Source organism: Squalius cephalus (assembly GCF_949319135.1).
Source record: "Squalius cephalus genome assembly, chromosome: 3".
Classification (NCBI taxonomy): domain Eukaryota; kingdom Metazoa; phylum Chordata; class Actinopteri; order Cypriniformes; family Leuciscidae; genus Squalius; species Squalius cephalus.
In genome coordinates, this window is record NC_137124.1 from 28,329,174 (window position 1) to 28,349,724 (window position 20,551).

Genomic DNA, 20,551 nt, shown 5'->3' on the forward strand with positions numbered 1-20,551 from the left:
TAAAATCATGGGGGAAAAAGCCCCAAAATCAAATTATCTAAAAAATATCAACGACTCTACTTATGTTCATGCATTGAATTGCGTTAACAAAAGCACAACTAAGTTTAAGATGAATTCAAAAGCTTACCTGTGAAAGCTGTGCTGAAAGCTCACTGCATGTTCTGGGTTCACAAACTTGGCAATGGCCTTCCGCTGCTCAGGCAACATCGTAAACATCTATTAAAGAATCACACAAATGTTTTAGCAGTAGGTTTTAGTATATAAACATTCATCTACATTTTCTATGAGAGATGTTTCTTTACACAATACACCTCAAGAGCAGGGGAAAAGTCATACAGGAGTGCATCACTGACTGCACACAGCTAGATGGCACTATTGTACCGGTAATATTTTTAAGAGACCACTCTACCCAGAAAACAGTTTATTCTTTGGGCCAGTCAGGAAGTCGAGGTAATTTGCAAACGTTGTTTTATGTGCAAGTGTATGTGGGGGATAATTTCATTTTTACAAATGATTTTAATGCACAATGTGGAGGCAAAGAACCATCTAGTCGTGGATTATCTCACTTTTAGCAGAGCACTGCCAGAATGTACATCATAGTTAATGATGTCATTGATGACTGCAGTGCAAAATTTGACTAGACTGACACGTTTCAATGCTCCTGAATTTCTCTCTATGTGTGAGTGACTGTCGAAGGCAGCACACTGTGATTAAACTAACTGTGCATTAAACAGATTAAATGCACACCTTCCAGCCAATCAGAATTGACTATTCAGACAGTTCTAATTACTTAGAATTACTAAATGACTCCTCATGGATTGATTTAAACATTCAAACGACAGTAAACCGAGGATCTCATCAACATAATGCTGTTCAACCACCTATGTGCTACTTTTAATACCAGTTATTACTCTCACTTCAATATGTTCCACTTTTCTTGCTGGAAAATTTGAAAACATTTGTTCTAAAGATATTATGGTCTTCAAAAGAGTTAACTGAGATGAAGTTGAAACTTAAATACATAAATATGCTCGGGGTAAAAAAAAAGTAAACCTGCCAAAAGAAGCCCCTCTGAAAAATATGGTGCAAAGAAGCATCACTTTAGACCAAGACTCTGTATTCTAAAATTATACAGTGAAATATCTTTAGCCATGTCTTATGCTCTTTGGCCAGCAGGTGGTGCTGTCACCAATTTGGTGTTTGCTTAGGGCATTGTAATAATGATATAGCAAGTAACACACAGTGTACACACCTTTACTTGACCCATAATAAAACAAAAGATAGATATACATTTTGGAAATGTGCAAAACAAAGTCAATGTGGCCAGACCTCAACAGGGCCAATGGAGTTGAGAAGGTTCATGAGCTGTTTGTTGGTTGTGGTGGTGGATAAACCCTCAATGCAGACAGTGCTGGGCTGACAATCCTCAGCTCTTGGGCTCTGCTGCATCATCATACGCCCCCCACCACGGCCACGGCCTCGGCCCCGAACTACTAACTGTGGACATAAGTAAGGGGAATATTAAATTAACAGTACATTTTACCAAACCAACTAACAACCACTATGATATTAATAAAAAAGTAAGACGAGACCATCACAGAAGAAACCAGTGCTTTAATGCGATGCTGAAACTGGAATCTTTGTTGTTTAATTCATGGTTATATCCGTTAGATATTTTTACTCTCTCTCTGCCTGTACTTTAATTGCTCTTAAAAAAAAACTGACACATTATAATTCATACACAATGTTTATATTTTCAGAGGCATTCTTAGACTTCCAAGGTTCAAACATATAATGAACAAATGGTTTCAAAAAGCAAGTTAAACTATATAAACTAATTTTCTGTAGCGTTGATTTATTTGACAGTTATTAAATAATCAAGGCTACAGAAAATATTAGATCATATAGTTAAACTTGAAATAGGAGAGACAATGCACCAATCTCTTCAGCACTTTATTGATTAAGCGTGAAGCGGCTAGAGGGAAGAGACTTCTGAAAAAGGCCATCATTAAGTCACGCCTGGAGTTTGCTAGAGGCCATGTGACAAAACCTGGTGAATGAAAATGTTGTGGCCTGTTGAGACTAAAGCTGAGCTCTTTGGCCTTGAAAGCAAAGCTCTATGCTGGGCGCAGACTAAAGAAAGATAAGGCCAAAGTCACAGTTAAGCACAAACTTTATGTCAGTATAATATAAGCCTTTAATTTTGTAAGGTATAAAGACTCTTGTGTGTTTTATGGCACTATTTTTTGTAAAAGTGCTCTGGATGCTAAACAAAAACACTACACAAATAATTTTAAAGCTAATTTGACTGAAATTCTGGGGATTTACAACGACTGTTAAAAAGTTTGGGGTCAGAAAGATTTTGGTAATGTTTTTGAAAGAAGTCTCACCTAAGCTGCATTTTAGGGATGCACCAATGTGAAAATTTTGGCCGATACTGTTAACCAATAATTCTTAATATTTGAAAGCCAATAACCGATATATTGGCTGATAAATCTAAATCCAAATTTGTATATAACTTTTCATAGCTTGATTTCTAAAACAAAAGTCTCACTATTATGTCCCAAGCACTTCAACATAAATCAAGCATATGCAGAAGACTTGTTTGAACTTGTTTGAGTTTTAAAATTAATTTTACATTGCTATGGCCAACTTTCTTAATAAAAAATAAATAAAATAAAAAATAAATCTATTTCCAATACCGATAAATAAAACAATGCCTAAATAATGCAAACAACTCATTGGACAACAACTCGCATATAAAGAATAAAAATGCATGTGCCATATGGATAAATAAAATGTAATAGCCTGTGCACGGACAATAATGAAATTATTTTAATTAAACCATATTGTTGATGAAAATGATACAAGAAAAATAAGTGCTAGTTATTATTAATGATGCATCAATGATTTTGAAAAGAAACTAATCTAAAATTAATATTACTGTTTCAAATAACAGCATTGCTGTTTGAGCTGCACTGGGAAACTGAAGCGCTTTGATAGCAGGTTAATTAACAACAAAATCTATATGAGATTAATCATATTTATACAAAATAAACATAATATTACAACTTATATCTGCACAAAATGGCGCAAATGCACAAGTAAACATATATATACATTATATATGTGTTGATATATTGTGTTGCTTAATGTATATTTAAACATAAAAATGTAAATCGGTTCGAATTTGGTTCAGATAAAATATTCCAGTACAATACAAAGGCATTTCATCCATGTTTTCAAATAAAACTGCATCAAAAGGCCCAGGTTGGCTCTGGACTCAACTAAGCGCAGCTGCCATGCAGAAAAATCCCGCTCTCTCTCACCACTTACTCAGTGTAAAATACACTTTTGCTCCCAGCGAGACACCAGGTACAATATGAGTGAGTGATTTACAAGGCCACGGTTATATCAGTAAACAGCAGCAAGTGTTTAGAATATCTGACTCAACATGAGAGCTCGGGCAGATGCAGCAAGACAGTCTGACTGAGACGGCGCGAGAGGCTGTGCAGGAAGGCACTCTGCTGTGACTGACTGACACACGTTAGCACTGTATTTGTCCCCTGAGAACGGACTACTGTACAGAGACGGCAGCGTGCGGAAAAGGCCAAGGGATCTTCATCTCTCCTGCTTCAGCCTGTCAATATCATCACACCTGGCACTCTGTTCCATATCATTACTGCTCCTGCTCTCTTCCAAAACAGCTACCAGTCCCCTGGGAGAAGCAGTGACACAGCTGAGCCATAGCAGGAAACCAAATCTGCCGTCTTTACTAGTGCTGAAGCGTGAGGGAGAGAACCACTTAGAGCAGCTCTTCATGACAGGGAAAAACTCTCACAAAGAGAGCAGATGTGGTTGTATATTCTGGACAGCACTATAGAAGCCCATGAAGAAAAGCAAATATAAATAGAATTACGACGTGTGCATTCAAGTGATTTTGGTCAGAATAAAATGGACGCACTGGACAATTTCATCCTTTTCTATTTTTCACTTCCTGACAAAGACAGAAAGCTTTTTAGTTCTAATAGAAAGCTCACCAAGGCTGCATCATTTGATGAACAACTTGTAATAGCCGTTTTCTATTTTTGTCCTATTATGCCCTTTTACGAAGTCTTGATTTTGTTTTTGGGTTGTACTAAAATATGTTTTCAAGCTTGATTATTCAAAAAATGCATTATTTTGTCACATATTTTACATTATTACAGCACCTCTCTCCCCAGTCTGGCTCGAAAATGCCGATTTCGATGAAGCCCCTCATTTCGAAATTCGCTGTGATTGGTTAGCTGGCCCAGTGTGTTGTGATTGGCAGCGCTTAGCGCGTGCTCGGGAAGTGTAGTGTATTTTATCATTCTTGTGTTGCCACAAAGGATGATGGGATACAGGGAATTTGATCTGACTACTCAAACTAGTCACAGTGCCCTCCACTAATATTGGCAACCTTGGGAAATATGAGCAAAGCTGGCTGTGAAAATAAATCTGCATTGTTTATCCTTTTGATCTTTCATTCCAAAAATTCACAAAATTATAACCTTTCATTGAAGTAAAACAATTGGAAGTGGGGGGGGGGGGGGTTCATTATGAAATAAATGCTTTTCTCTAGTTCACGTTAGCCACAATTACTGGCACCTAATTATTGCAACGTCCTTTTCCCAAGATAACCGCTCTGAGTCTTCTCCTATCATGCCTGATGAGTTTGGAGAACACCTGACAAGAGATCAGAAACCATTCCTTCATACAGAATCTCTCCAGATCCTTCAGATTCCCAGATCCATGTTGGCGCTTCTCTTCAGTTCACCCCACTCATTTTCTATAGGGTTCAGGTCAGGGACTGGGACGGTCATGGCAGAAGCTTGGTTTTGTGCTCAGTGACACATTTTGTGTTGATTTTTAAGTTTGTTTTAGATCATTGTCCTGATGGAAGATCCAACCAAGGCTCATAAGATTTCTAGCAGAAGGCGTCAGGTTTTGATTTTTATCTAGATCTTTATCTTTTTCTATCTGCTAGAATCCATGATGCCATGTATCTGAACAAGAAGTCCAGAACCTCCAGCAAAAAAATAAGCCCACAACATTAAAGATCCAGCAGTATATTTAACCGTGGGCATGGGGTACTCTTCAGCCCTGTTTGCAAAAAAAACATCTGGTGGGTATGCTGCCAAAATAGCTATTTTTTACTTTCATTTGACTGGTGAATCTGGTCCCTTTTGAAGTTCCAGTCGTGTCTGACAACTGAATATGCTGGAGTTTGTTTTTGGATGATCGAGGAGTATTTTTCTTTAAACACTCCCAAACAACATGTGGTGATGTAGGTGCTGTTTGATCTTTTTTTTTAGGCTTTCTGACCCCAAAACTCAACTAATCTCTGCAATTCTCCATCTTTGATACTTGGAGAGTCTTTGGCCACTCAATCTTTCCTCCTCACCGTGCACGTCCTTTTAGACTTTTTAATTATTGCCCTGATGGTGGAAATATTTTCAATGCTTTAGCTATTTTTAGTGAGGCTCAATAATCCTTTGCTGCACATCAAATTCTTTGGTTTTACTTATTAGGGCGTTTCACACTTGAAATAGTTAATCCTGGGTCATTCTAAAGCCAGGGTAAACGGAAACCTGGGTTATCTTGCTTCACATTTCACACTGCTCATACTATACCCCAGGTTAAAGTCCATATTTGCATATTTTCTGTGTCAGTGTTACTGACTGGACAAACGCAGCACAGGACCTGTTTACATAAAGGCTCTAGCATTCCGCTTATTTTCACGTTACCTCACGTAAACCTCGCTCCAGACCAAGAAGATAACAGACAGTTTCAGCTATGTGCGAGTCCTCATATTACACATTGCTGACTGTAATATCAAGTTTTTTTCTGAGAAAATGTTTCAAACTATACAATGTAAGAATGAAACTGTCTCCTCTTAACTCCAATTGTTCCATTTTCCATTACCGTTTGACATTTTTCGTCGCGCTGTGTTTCCGTGACTGCCCAAAGCGCGTGAATATAAGGAGCGCGATTGGTTGTCGGTTGCTAAGCATCTAGTTGTAGCATTCATAAGTCATGGCTGGACAATTTCATGCTCCTAGTCACTCTGGTGTGCTAAAAAAAGTAAATATGAATGAGAATATACTTCAGAGATATTTTACTCATAAGAATTTCTAGGGGTGCCAATAATTTTGGCCAACATGCATTGGAGTAAAACATTTATTTCATAATGCGAGTTTCCATCCACTTTCAATTGTTTAAATTCCATAAAAGGTTTGAATTTTGAGAATGTTTTTAATGAAAGATCAAAAGGATAAACAATGCAGATTTATTTTCACAGCCACCTTTGCTAATATTTACCAAGGGTGCCAATATTGGATGAGGGCAATGTACATGCGTAACTTTCTGGCAAGTTTGATCGTTTTTATCAACACTATAACAAAGTGCATTCAAACAATCCAAAATTACAGCTTATTATGACCAACAGCAATTAGCTACCGCCATAACGCTTTAATTCAGAAGTCCCCAACTCAGAGAACCGTGGCTTAAAGAAGTCGTAAATACATTCATTCCAAGTCCGACATGACTTGAAAGCACCATTAGTATCAGGGCTTAGTGTAAGCTGTGCAAAATGGCATTGTGCACCTGTCCAATTAAGGGCTTATGAGAGTAATCCAGATTCAATGTCATACCCGGTTCGTTTGGTTTGCCACGCCACGGCCTGCCTGTTGTTGATTTTGTACACCACCAGTTGCCATGGTAACTTTCCTGATGGGACCAAGTCTCTGTTGTTGGGCAGGCCGACCAATTGGTTGTTGCTGTTGCTGTGGCGGACCAGTGTTGGGACCGGCATCTGCCTACAGAATACAGAGCAGATACATTTTATAACCCATACAAAGAAAATCCCCAAAGGCACACAAAATTAACATGACAGTCCATCATGCTGAAGTCTGACTATCACAAATGTTCAAACTGCTTATATCAAAACCAATCATTTAATACAATGCCAAGCCTTAGAGTTTACAAAGTGTACACAATGTGGCAGAAGAATAAGTGAATAAGCAAACAACATTATAAGTGACAAAACTGTTCCATGGTGTGATGCTTTCTGATTTTGGGATGATACTGTGATCAGTTTCAGAGGATAAGGTGAAGCTGAATTTATAAAACATCTTCCACAACAGTGATGACTGCCCCTCTGAGCATTAATGCCATGGATGAGGACGACCTGCCTGAGACTGCACAAACTGCCTCTGGCTCTTCCTCGAAATTCCCAGGAATTTTGTTTCCTCATCTCTAGGAAAACCTTTCAAAGTATGCTGGCAGTTTTTAGATGGTAAAGGCCTTGAAAATGGCCAGATTTAAAACTCTATTTCTAAATGTGGGACTTGTGGACACGGTTTTAGATTTTTTGGGGAAAATGTAATTTTATTTTGAATTGATATGGTAAAATTAGACCTTTAGGATAAGTGCTGCTATTAAAATATATGTTCAATGAATATATATGCAATTTAATACAAATTAATACATTTAGTGCTGTCAATCGGAAAAAAACCCGAATTAATCTACAAAAATTCTGTAATTAATCGTGATTAATCGCACCTAAAATGTACGTTTTTTATATTTTTTATATTGCAATAATTTCACATTTAATCTCCAAATGAATGTAGAAACAACAAAGACAGTAGCCTATATTTTAAATATTTGTTTAATGGCATCTTTCTTTGAAAGAAGGCCAGTATCACCAATATCAATACTGATTGTATTGTATTGTCTCTATGAATTTTTCCCCCCTCAATTTTAGCCATTAAGTATTACAGTACAATTAAAAGCGATCAATTTTAACATAGGCTTTAAAAATATATATATAATTTTAATTTAAGTGAACTTAAAAAATCTTCACGTGAACCCATTATAATAAATGTCCCATTTACTTGTGCCTTTCAATATACCAGGGCTCAATATTTTCTATTGGCCCAGTCAGACCAGTTCAGTTTTTTGCTTGCCCTGTCATAAAGCGCAAAAAGTTGTTTTTGACCCATGCAACCTTGTAAACAGTACTTTAAGATTTATAGGCCTAAATTAAATAGGATATAGATTAATTCTTAATCCTTATTGAAGCTACAAATGTTATTCAGTGAAGAGCAGAGATTGATTTTCTCTTTTCTTTTCTTTGATTATCCTTAATGACAGACAGCAGCAGGTTTATTAGGCTGCTGTCACTTTAAGCCCTGATGCGGAACGCGGATCTGATATTCCATTTTCTCACAATTCTTTACGTTTATTTAAGACTTGCGAGGATACTCGACAAAACTGGCATTTTGGCATAATTTTGTGTGTTTTTGTCCATTCAAGCGCTGTCTGAAGCGGCTTTCTGTGCGCATGAGTCATGTGTGTGTCACACAGACAGGAAATTCACAGACAAGCACCAGTACTGCGCTTTACTTTCCAAAGTTCAAGTTTGGTGAACTTTTAGGCGTGACGTGCACCCTTGCAGCGTCTATTTTGTAAACATGAATTCAACATATAACAAATAGTAATACACTCAAAATGTAAAAAAATATACAATCTACTCGACTTTACTGCAAAAATATCGTTCTTTAATTCTGCCAAGAGGTCACGCTGTGACATATCGATCTTTTTCTGGTCAAACGTCTTCACTTGATGTAAATTCGCAGCTCAGAGTTCACCAAACTTGAACTTTGGAATGCAGAGAAATACAGAACTTTTCACGAGCTTGCGTTTGCCGTCTGACGCATTTGCATGCATATGAACGGAAGTCAATGGAGTGTGCAGTGTGAAATGCTCAAAATACAGTTTTAAATAGAATAGTTGATTTAGGATTTTACATGCATGACACTAAATTATATGTGAATTGAGAATATTAAAAAGAATATCAAAAGCCATTTATACAATCTGCAAAAGTTTATTGATTGGGGGGATTGATTGGGTTTGGGCTTCTTGCCCCAGGTAGGGGGCATCTTACCCCAGTGGCCTCTTTGAATAATTTTACATTTTCCGCTATGACAACTAAATTAACAAATGCTCTTTATTTATTTATTCTAACCTAAATAAAAAAAATTCAATGGGGTCCATTAACTGGTTACAAACATTCTTCAAAATATCTTCCTTTGCGTTCAGCAAAAGAAAAAAATTAGTTTGAAACAACTTGAGGGTGAGTAAATGATGACAGAATTTTAATTTTTAAGTGAACTATTCCTTTTAAAAGGTAGGGTAGGCAATGTTTTTTATAAACACTTTTTATTATACTGGTTGAAACTCTCTTCACATCCTGTACATGCGCTGTACCCGATAGCAATGCCAGTGATGTCCCTAAATGTAATATTGTCCACTACAAAGAGAAATAAACATCAGCATGTATTCCTTATCCGAAAGCAAGACCGCTTATATTCAGGCTGGTAAAACATTAGTATGCTCCCTATAGACACATTGCTTCAGTCTACAACAAAGACATAATTGCCACCCATGCTATGCTCATCCTTTTCTTCCCATCTGTCTTTTTCTAAAATATGTGCATTATCTCTATTCTGTCTGTCTCCATCTGAGGGAGTTAATGGATTAATCTAACTCAATACAAAATCCACATATTCAGATTACATCTATCAGATGCTCCGCTGCTATGCACCGGGGCGGGGTGACGGCACTTGACAAGCACCTCCCCCTCCCCCACCCACCCCGTCACCTCCATCCCCCATGCTGCTTTTGTAAGGCGCAGGCTTTGTATTCTTCCCGATGAAAATTTAATTTGCTCTTATCTGTACGGCTAAGCTGGGAAAAATACAAATCCGCCCAAACCGCCATCTCTCTTTCTCCCGGACTCTCGCAGGTATTATTACACGGATATCAACATAGACGAGGAAGATTAATTGCAGATGTCCCCGGACTGACACCTATTCTAACACACTTCAATGATGAGGTGATGGATGGATAAAGCAAGAGGCCAGACGAGATAGATGAAGAGAGTAACACCGAGCGAGCACAAGTTAGAAGGGAGAACAAGAAAGAGAGATAACATTGTCAGGCAGCCGAGGTTGACAGCAGGAGAAGAGAAGCACCTAGAGGATCAGCTTCTCTCAGTCTGACACCCCTCCCCCTTTTTCCTCTTTGTCAGTCAGAGTCACAGCATTTCAGATAGCTGTGTGTAGCTTTCTATTAACTAAGTTGACACACAGTTATCTTCATCCACAGAGATCCAGCACTCAAAGGAGATATTTAGCTTTGCTTCAGGCAGGAGACTGGAAAAGGATGTTTTCTCTTCATTCAACACAGCAAATAATCTCTTAGAGCCCATAAATCATTCTTGGGTCCTCCTTTTCTTGGTTGAGATGCATTAAATGTCCTGTCAGATTTGTACATAACCACCTCAAACTCTAGTCTTAATGTAAAAGGGTAGCTGAAACCTCGACATAAACTTCTATTAGGTCTTTCTCGACTTGGTTCATAAAATAGCACCTTGACTTAAAGAAGACACAAACCTTTTGAATGTCTGGATCGGTTGTCACTCAAAGTAAAGGCGCAAATGCCAAGCGACTCACTTTAATGATGCTAGGATGGTGCCATTTATGGGCTTAAAAGGTAAAAGTGTTCTATCAATTAAGTGTGGTGTCATAAAACACAGCATGGAGACCACCTTCGGTATTGATTCTGTCAAAAAGAGAAATTCACTTTGTACTTTAAACAGTTTTTGGCTCTAAAAACTTTAGTGGTCAAAAAAGTAGACTCCTTGACTTTTGGAATAATTGGAAATCCTCCTTGCCTTTGATTTATTCTTTCAAGAGCTCTGGTTTACTATTTCAAGAAAATCAGCAAAGGGCAAAGATAAAAAATTTAAAAAAAGAAAGAAAATCTGTGACATATAAACTTTAAAGATCACATCTAGAGTTTAAACGGGTAACAAATTCACTCACCTCTCCCAGAAGCTTAACTAGTCGCACTTTCTGTGGAACCTGTGGTGATTCTATGCTGTTCATTCTTTGCATCACTGTTCTCTTTCCGCCGAGCTGAGGCTGACACAGGCCATGCCCTTCTAATGGGCTGGTCTGAACAGCACCCGGTCTTTGAGTGTTTTGTGGGGTCGTGGTCCTCTTCTGCTGTGCTTGCCATTGGCCCTGCTGGTTGGCATCAGGACCAGGGTTCTGTTGCTTCTGTGGTGCAGACCAGCCTGAAGCCTGTGCCTGAGGTTTAGTGTTCTGCAGACGAGCCTTCACAATCGGACGAGGGGAATTAAGACCTGACGAAGGGTTCTGGGGGGATCCGTTGGAGATCAGTGAAGGGACCGGCTGCGGGGGTTGGGCTGCAGGGGTCTGGGCTGCAGGGGTCTGGGCTGCAGGGGTCTGCGTTTGTGGGGTCTGGTTTGGGTTCTGGCCACTGATTCGTTCCATCAGTTGTCTTTTGCGCTCACCAGCCTGCATCTGCCTGCGCTGCTCTTTGCGCTTGAGGATCTCTTCTCGCAGACGCTTCTGTTCCTCAATCTTCAGTCTGTACTGACGCGTCTCCTCATCTTCATCTGGGTCCTAAACAAAGACAAATATAAATTCAGGATAAGCAAAACAAGTTTTTCTTTTGGTTTGATTAAATTCAATTGTAAATTCAAGCTACAGCTTCATTTCTCTGTCAAAGTATACACAATACATAATCGAAAATATGAAGGCTTAAATAAAGGTTCCATGTCACCTTTTTCAGTGAACATTGCACAACACCAAGGCAAATTGTAGTCCAATTAACATCTATACATGCTGGACAAATTTTAGCTACAATTGACCCTTCGCAGGGAGTTTGATTGACAGGCGATCTGACCAATCATAATCCACCATGAGCCGAATCCTCCATTTTTGTCCAACAAAGCAGTCAGGAGAGTTAGTAGATTAACGTTGGAGGATTTGAACTTGAAAAACGGTGTACTGAAATCTTTCCGCAGTTAAAACAACATTCCTTCTTACGTGTTTATTTGATGCTATAAATTAACTAGAAGGGAGAGATGATCGGTTCATGAGTAGCTTTAACCGAGGCTCTACAGCAATCTGTCAGACACATTAAAGAGCCACAAAACGGTATTTATTGTTTAAATTTCTTTAAAAAAATTAACAAATTTGAAAGGTGTGACTTTGTTTCATAACAAAAGTAACCTGGTCTGGTCTGTCCTGTCAGCACGTTGTCAGTGTCCTCTCTGCTCCGCGATGTATTTTTCACTGCGTGAGAACAGGGTGGGGCTTGAGAGTGGCGTAGCAACAGTAACTAAAGGGGGCGAGTCTTTGCAAACGGTCAATTGCATTATCTAGATCTATTAGCCTGCTTTTAAAAAAATGGACTGGTATGATTTTAGTCAGATTAAAGTGACTGAAAAGACTGAAATGCTTTAATTTGGCTAAATTCCATGTGCCATTTTCATGGCAAAATTCAGGTTATAATAAAAATAAAAAAAACCTACAAACTACTAAAGATGTTTAAGATTCATTTTATTAAAACAAAAAAAAAACTACAATTTAATCTGTACTGATTTTGGATTACAGTTAAAAACAAAGCTTTTAAAGAAAGTATCGGTATAAGAACAGTCACGATAAGAAGAGCCGATTAGCTACAACAGTAATAGGACTATGCTACACATAAACTAACTAATGAGGTTACTGCAGTACAAAAATGCTGTTCAAATTGAAAATCTCCAGCATTTAAAATAGCTCCCATTGCAAAAGTCTATGGGTGGAAAACATACTGAATGTTAACCCCTCCCAAATGTATATAGTCCTGCTATGCAGTATTACCTCTGGAGTGGTGCTTGACTGTGCAGCTGGACACTCTGTCTTCATCCCAGGCACACTGGGCTGCTGCGGTGCTCTGGCAGAGCCCTGTCCTAGTGCCACAGGTCCTCCCCTCCCTGCTGGTCCAGAACGAGCAGCCTGCCCTTGCCTAACATTTTGTGTAACTGGCTTTGCTTGCCCACTAGGCACTGACGGGCGGTTATTATTGTTGCTAGATGCGATGGGCAGCTCACGAAGGTTGCTGTTGCGCTGAGGAGGAATCTGCTGCAGTGGAGGAGGCGGCGTCTGAAGAAGATGAGGAGGACAGATAAATGTGTTGACATTCATAAGTATTGCCAAGACTGAAAATCACTAAAATCAGTTTTCCATCAAAACCTGCCTTGACCAAATAAAATATATATTAATAATACGGGTTGCACAGACTAGTCGACTTTAATGCTCTACCATGATGCTTTAAGCTTGCCGTCGACTAGTCACTGACCATGGCCAATAGAGGGTGCAACAGGGTAAGAAACTCTTGAAGTCCACTTTTACGCTCTGTTTCCAACAGTTAAAATGAGAAATAAATGCATACTTTGAGAGCGCTCCACAAAATATGTTTGATTATACCATCTAGTTGCTCAAAATTGATCGAGTGAACGCACGTTTTAAACAGATTGTTGTACATGTAAGTTAATGCGCAGATGCATTTTAAAATCACACACACACAATATCGCACATCACGTGGTAGATCCGCGCGCACACAAAAACATTCAGTAGTGCAGAAATGTTTTGTCAACACTTCTGTGATTTATCAATAAAATAGCTTAGAAATTGAAAAGTTCTAGTATATTTTTCAAACTAACATCCACAGCTTCTCTATTAGTAGAGAGACGCTGCCAGGTAGAATTAATTCACACGCAACCCCTCTCTCACTAATGCATTCATATAAATGTAATCATTACTCTGCTACTATATCTGTATTTGATTTAGAACAAGCAGAAATCTGTGTGAAATATAACGACAAAAGAACTGAAAAAAAAAAAAGAAGCTGTTATGAAGGAGAAATAGCCTTGTGGGCAGTGCTGCATTATATACCACAGCTGTGCACAAGGCAACCCATGTTCAAATCTCAGCTCGAGGTTCGGGCTTATTTGTTCATTAAAGACGTCACCAGTGACTAGTCGACGTTGAAGTCGTTCAACTCCTAATTTATAATCAATATTGCTCTTGACCTCTTGCTTACTGCAACAAATACAGATTTGAAAGGCTTACCATTCTGGGCCTGGCGTGATTGTTTCGTTGCTGGTTGCCCTGTGGTCGGGACTGCATCTGTCTATGGCTACTTTGAATCGACTGGCGGAAATGGGGCTGGGAGAGGTGCACCATGGGATGGTGATCCCTTGGGTGATGTTGGTGGTGCTGTTGGTGTTGGGGTGGAGGCTGGGAGTGAGGCAGGCCCTGTGGGGGCAAGTCCTGTCTATGTTGCTGGTGCTGCTGCTGGTGCAAAGGCTGATGGGATAGTGAAGGATCATGGTGAAGGGGCTGCTGCAATAGACCCTGAATACCGTAAAAACAAGAACACAGCCAAAGTGAGGCCTATGATCAAATGTGCATGAAACAGGCATGTGATCAGCTAAAGACAAAATAGAAGGAACTGGGGCAACTGGCAAGTAACACCGCTTCAACGCAGAATTTTACTCTCATGTAGCGCTTTGAAACATGCCAAGGGTGTCCCGCAGATGGCGCCGCGAACTTGTGCAACGCTGTCAGAAACAATCCGTGCATGAAATAAATGGATTTGAAAACAACATTTTGCAATTTTTTAATGTAATTGTTTAAGGCCAATTCATGATTTCAATCATCATACACAGAGTACTCAGGAATTCAGCATAGTATAATATTTAAGTAGTTATAGTATATATTTAAGTACAAATAATTTGGTGTTCCTTGTCACTATTGGCTGAACTGACAGGTAAAACCAGTTAATATGTCAAGTAAAGAAAAATAACACCAATTTGTGTTTGATGAGAATCAAGAGAAACTATTTTCATGAAAGAGAGACAGACATCTGATGTGTAACAACTAACCCAGTGACCTTAAATAACCATGAACTGACAAACAGGTCTAACACAAGAGGGCAGTCTTGTCTGCTGCTTGGATTGAAGACAGCAGCTTCTCCCTGCTCAGTCGACCACTACACAACACCTACATTTCACAACTAACATCTATGTATAAATTTGAAACTTGTTTTGAACCAAACTAAAACACCTTAGGTATGACTCTGTGCCATGTACAACACCATTCAAAAGTTTGGGGTCAGTAAGATTTTTTTCAACAGAAATGAATACTTATGCAGTAAGGATGCATTACATTAATGTGACATTAAAGATAATTAAAATCTAACAAAATATTTCCAATTTCAAATAAATGCTGTTATTTTAATCTTTATATTATACTATAAGAATACTGAAAAAATAGAATAAATACATAATTATAAATATTAAGCAGCACATATGTTGATAGAATTGATAACATTAAGAATTTTTTCTTGAGCATTAAATCAGCATATTAGAACGATTACTGAAGGATCATGTGACACTAAAGACTGGAGTAATGATGCTGAAAATTCAGCTTTGCCATCACAGGAATAAATCATACTTTTTTCTACTTAAATATATTTTACAGCTGTTTTAAACTGTAATATTATTATACACTATTATTGTTTTACTGTATTTTTGATCAAATAAATGCACCCTTGGTGGGCAAAATCGGGATTCATGCGACTTTTACCTCGCTTTAGAGCAACATTTGTCACAATTCTGTGCTCGTGCGAGTCATTTCAAAGATTTTACATACCCGACATTATCAAGACAGTTGCGAAAGGTAGTCAGTGAAGGACAGTGATGTGTCAGAGCTCACAAGTATTACAGTGACAGCTCTATATATACACACACAAGAAAAACACGAGGGCACATATCATAAATGTTTAAAAACTCTGCTCTTTTTTGCATCCTCCTCTTTGTTTTATATATTGCCTGTGCTTAAATTTGCTGGGTTCGGTGGCAAATCATACTATAAATAAACACGTAAATCACTTCAATGTTCTCCGTTTTTACTTCCGTATGACAGTGTGTGTGACATTTTTATCGTTCTTTTGCACATATGGGTCAGTTCAGGACCATGATCTGTTCGCACTGGAGTCTGATATTGGCCACATTTATGTCAATGTGAACAGCTTTACCAAATAATCGGATCTGAGCAATAAATCTGAATTGAGTACTAAGGCTCACAGTGTGAATGTAGAGACTTCTTTCTAAAACACGAAAAAAAATCTTGACAACCTCAAACTTTTGAATTGTAGTGTACAGCTGAAATATTTCCTGAATTAAATTACAGGACTGAGACTTTACCACATCATAAAATTTGTGAACACAGATAAAAAAAGTAAAACAAATAACACTCAGAATAATAGTTTTTATGCTAGTTCCATGCCATGCTGTAAATTAACATGAAATATAATGTTCATCACGCTAAGGCCATGCAGATTTCTGGTAAACCAACTTACTCTCTGGCGTACCTGCATACCAAACAGCATGTGCTGGGGGCTAAAAGGGGGTCCCTGCTGCTGGGGCGAGAAGGGCTGTCTGTGACCCACAAAGGCACGGGGGCCATGGGGTCCTGGAGGGCCTGCATGATGAGGGGCCAGACCCGGCCGAAGGGGTTCTCTCTGGAAAGCACCTTCTCCCTGAGGCCCTTGGTTCTGCCCGAGCCCCAGAGGACCAAATCCAGGACCTCCGAGTCCCCCTTGAGGGGGGAAAGACGGAGGGCCTTGCCCCGAAATCGGAAGAACACTGTTATTCATGAGGGGGGCAGGGCCTGGCTGGTCAAACATGTGCTGGCCTGAAAAACGTGGTTCTAGAAATAAGAAAAGAAAGGAAGAAAAATAACGTGAACGAGAAGCCAGAAACCAACAGCATAAATTCTGACATTGTTAATGTTACGCTTCAAAACAGATATATACAAGACAATGCAGGTACAGTCTATGCAGGCAACTAGTGTGACCACCTTTATTTGACCTTACCACCAGAGAAGTAGTGCTCTTGATCTTGGTGATGTGGTGGTGGTCCTCTCCATTGCTCCTGGGAGGGTAGAGGCCGCTGAGGTGGGCCAAAATTCCCTTGGAGATGCTGCTGAAAATCAGGAGGAGCCTGGAGGAGGACAGAAAACGGCAAAAATGAAAACATGACTATTCCAGCAAATATCATTACTGTTGACATGAGTTTCAAAGCCAAAAAGCTTCTTATTTGTGCTCCTTATCTTTTTAAATTTAGCTCTTCATATTAAGATCATAAACATCAGCTTATACCACTGAGAAATCTTTTAGGTAGAAAGAAAGCGTTTTGCATACACCCTTGAATTACAAATCTTTATCCGTTCTCAGTGCTTACCTAACCCATTGCTCATAAAACTCAAAATCCCCTCTCTACCTTTCCAGAGGAAAGAAAGATAACGATCCTTACTAATCCTGGAGTTGAATGTGAATCCTCTCTCCTTTATTCTTTGAAAATATCCTTAGCTCTTAAGAAATTAGCCTTCGTTCAAAGGGGCCACACTCCAGCAAATTGTGATGCTTTGCACCTCTTTACTCATTATAAATGACTTAAGATGCAATCAAACTTTTAATCCACGTTTCCAGCTCTGATCTTCAGTCGGCCAGTGAGTGTCACCAAGGCCAGCCAAGTTGCTTAACAGAAAGTCAATCAGGCAGCTTAGCTAAGCAATGGCCAGGAGGGAGCGAGAGAGAATCACATTGTTATTGTGGACTTCATTGCTCTATTCAAAAGGTCAGCTCCTGTAACACAATGGGAGCTTAAGTACATTCACAATACCTTTGCAAGTTTGCATTCGTTTGATAAAAGGAGCATGTCCTTTCTGGGGGCTAATCTTTCGTAAATACCCATGGATCTGTTCAATATGTAACCAGTTATGATCTGCCTGTGAGATAGAGAGGGAGTGGGAAAGACAAATGCCAAACACGGGCTACTGCCATTTTGGAGACAAGCCTCTTGTGTCTTAAAATACACCCGGCACATTCTTCATTTCTGCTGCTCAGTGTTCAGGTATCTGACAAATTATTAAAGTTTTTATATATATATATATATATATATATATATATATATATATATATAAAAACTTTAATAATTTGTCTCTATATATATATATAGAGAGAGAGAGAGAGAGAGAGAGAGAGAGAGAGAGAGAGAGAGAGAGAGAGAGAGAGAGAGAGAGAGAGAGAGAGAGAGAGAGAGCTGGTACTATTTTATGACATACTAAAAGCAATTTATCCTTAAACTACAATAAATCTTACTAACAAAAGAAAATCAAACTTTAAACTTGTACTAACTTGCAAAATTAAGACAGGCTATGGACTTACTAAATAGTTTTATCATTTTTCTGTTATGAACAGCATCAAACATAAAATACAATATAAATATGTAGCATGGAGATTAATATTCAAAAACTCTGCAGTAGTAAATATTCATAGAGAAATTGTGGATCAGCCTATTGTAAGATGAGATGTGATCGTATGCTAATGTATGATAATTAAGTGCCTAGAGGGCTAATGGACGCTGCTCCCTGCAAAATGCCATTGGCATTTTAAATGGTGTCCTGTCTGTACCAGACTGGCAATGGGAGACAGACAGCTGGAAATGTGTCATGAATGTGTGTGTGGAACTTTTTCTATTCAGCAAGATTAGGGACAACAAACCATTTCAAGTGTCCACAGTGTCCCCAAACTAGGGATCGCAGTACATGAATAGTTGACAAATAACATGGACATCAACTTTAACTTTCCTTTTCACCATCAGGAATTTAGGTTCAAATTTTTATGAATTTGAAGGTGTATTGTAGGTGATGTGACTGATCATTATATGCTTTTTTGCAGTTAAATGGTCCAGTGGTGTAATATAAATTTTTTAATAATCCATGTAGTCTGGATAGAGGTCATAAAAAACATTTGATAAGAATTATATAAAAAATAGAAAAACGTTTAAAACAGTTTTAGATAAAACTTTAGCATGTAACACTGCACAGGGTTCCTGTAACAGCCATTTGTCATACTGAAACACTGAATTATACATCCTTTTGACAGCAACAGTAAAAGGGAAAACCAAAGTATTTATATCAGTGAGGACAGAGAAGAGAACTGGGGAGATTTGGGAGGGGTGTGAGATGGTCTCCTTTAGCAGTAATCACTTTAGCCACAGCACGGGCAGCTGCCTGATGGTTCCTCTACATCCTTACAGGCAGTAAAGGGCTTTTACATCTGTTCTGAGTTTTCACGGTCTCCATTTCGATTTCAACTGGCAGATCTTTCCCACATATGAGACATTTTTTTGAAACATGCCTTCTACACAGCAAGACAAATGTTGGTTTCGTTGACTACGGGCCAGTCAAATTCAGAAAATACCATGATGTTGACCGTAACATACTGCAGTGATATGCAGAGCAAAACCACTTAATTCTAACTCAAAGCAATGTGAGGTAACTTACCGGGAGTCTCTGTTGCGTGATGTTAGGCCTCGGTTGGTTCTGCACAGGAGGCATTGAGGGAACTGAGATTAAAATGGAAATAGAAAAAGCATGAGTCAGACAGACAGAAAAAGGGTTGCAGAACGAGAGAGTGGGGCGGCGTAACACGGACACCATAAAAGTCTCTTCTTGCCACAAGTCTAAACCATGGTTTGTCACAGCTGGTCACAGAGACAGGGCTGTTCTGCTGATTAAACTGTGCATCTCTCTCTCGCGTGCAGACTGGGCCACCTAATGAGATAAACTGACACTCAAAAGGAGTAATTTCACCTCCGCAGATGTGTGCATTTCAGAAAGATGGTTTAATGCTGATGGGCTGCCTACAGAGTGGGGGGACTCTTTAAAGGACCTGAGTGAAAATGTGAGTAAGCATCAGTCAGTAGTGAAAAGCCTAAAAATATACATGGAATAGGCACTTTAACAGGTCAAACATTTTACAGCAGATGCTCAAACAGCTTCTATCGACCCAAATATATGAATATCGGGTCGCTGGTTTTGTCTCTGGGGCCATACCTTGCACAGGTGAGGATGAGGGTCCTCTGAAGTGAGGGTTAATGTGAATGTTCTTGGGGTGGTGCTGTTGATGCTGCTGGTGTTGGTTGGGATGTGCGTGCGAGTGCCGTGGTGGTGAGTTCAACAAGCGCAGTCCATGCGTGTCGTGTTGTGTTCTGGGCCCCGGGGAACGGTGGGCCAGGTGTGGCATCAACAGCTGCAGCGGCTGCTGAGGGATCGGGGTGCCTGGATCTGGGAATAGCCCAGGACCTCCAGTGCCTCTCGCACCAGGCAGACGCGACTGATGGTGGTGATGCTGGAGCGGAGGAGTCATTCTGAGCTGCTGCTTTAAAAAAGAGAGAGAGAGAGAGAGTGTGAAAACAAAAAGATCATCAATCAATAGCATAAGCCTTCTCTCTTTCACCCCCAAAAAATCATTATCTTGTAGTGTTGTGACCTTGAATCAAGTAATCAATCATAAGAGCCATGTGACTGCGACTGAATCTAAGCGAAATACAAAATGCTAGAGTACTCTCTCACAAAACATGCACTGTGTCTGTGTCCTAACATATTTCATATGATGAGTGAAAAACTGACTCCCCAAACTAGATACATATTGCAGTCTATTTCAGAAAGCCTTGCACATGTAAGCACACTATATTTATTAACTCATCATCAGATGAAGACAACTTGTACTTTATATGACAACTCATAGACAGAAGTGG

The 20,551-nt window shown here is 39.2% G+C and overlaps 1 protein-coding gene across 4 annotated transcripts in view; it reads right to left on the minus strand.

Annotated features, from left to right (window-relative positions):
- The window catches only part of rbm33a (RNA binding motif protein 33a), a 60,603-nt gene that overhangs the window by 22,779 nt on the left and 17,273 nt on the right, over positions 1-20,551 (minus strand). For 2 of the 4 annotated variants that reach the window (XM_079865635.1, XM_079865632.1), the window contains exons 9-18: positions 19,848-20,172; positions 19,296-19,357; positions 16,822-16,948; positions 16,306-16,655; positions 14,013-14,297; positions 12,762-13,043; positions 10,911-11,516; positions 6,675-6,839; positions 1,330-1,497; positions 128-216 (exon numbers count right to left, since the gene is read on the minus strand). In XM_079865635.1, the coding sequence (XP_079721761.1) occupies positions 128-216; positions 1,330-1,497; positions 6,675-6,839; positions 10,911-11,516; positions 12,762-13,043; positions 14,013-14,297; positions 16,306-16,655; positions 16,822-16,948; positions 19,296-19,357; positions 19,848-20,172 (2,459 nt within the window). The remainder of the gene's footprint in view (positions 1-127; positions 217-1,329; positions 1,498-6,674; positions 6,840-10,910; positions 11,517-12,761; positions 13,044-14,012; positions 14,298-16,305; positions 16,656-16,821; positions 16,949-19,295; positions 19,358-19,847; positions 20,173-20,551) is intronic. The other 2 variants (XM_079865633.1, XM_079865634.1) reach the window with 2 other exon arrangements.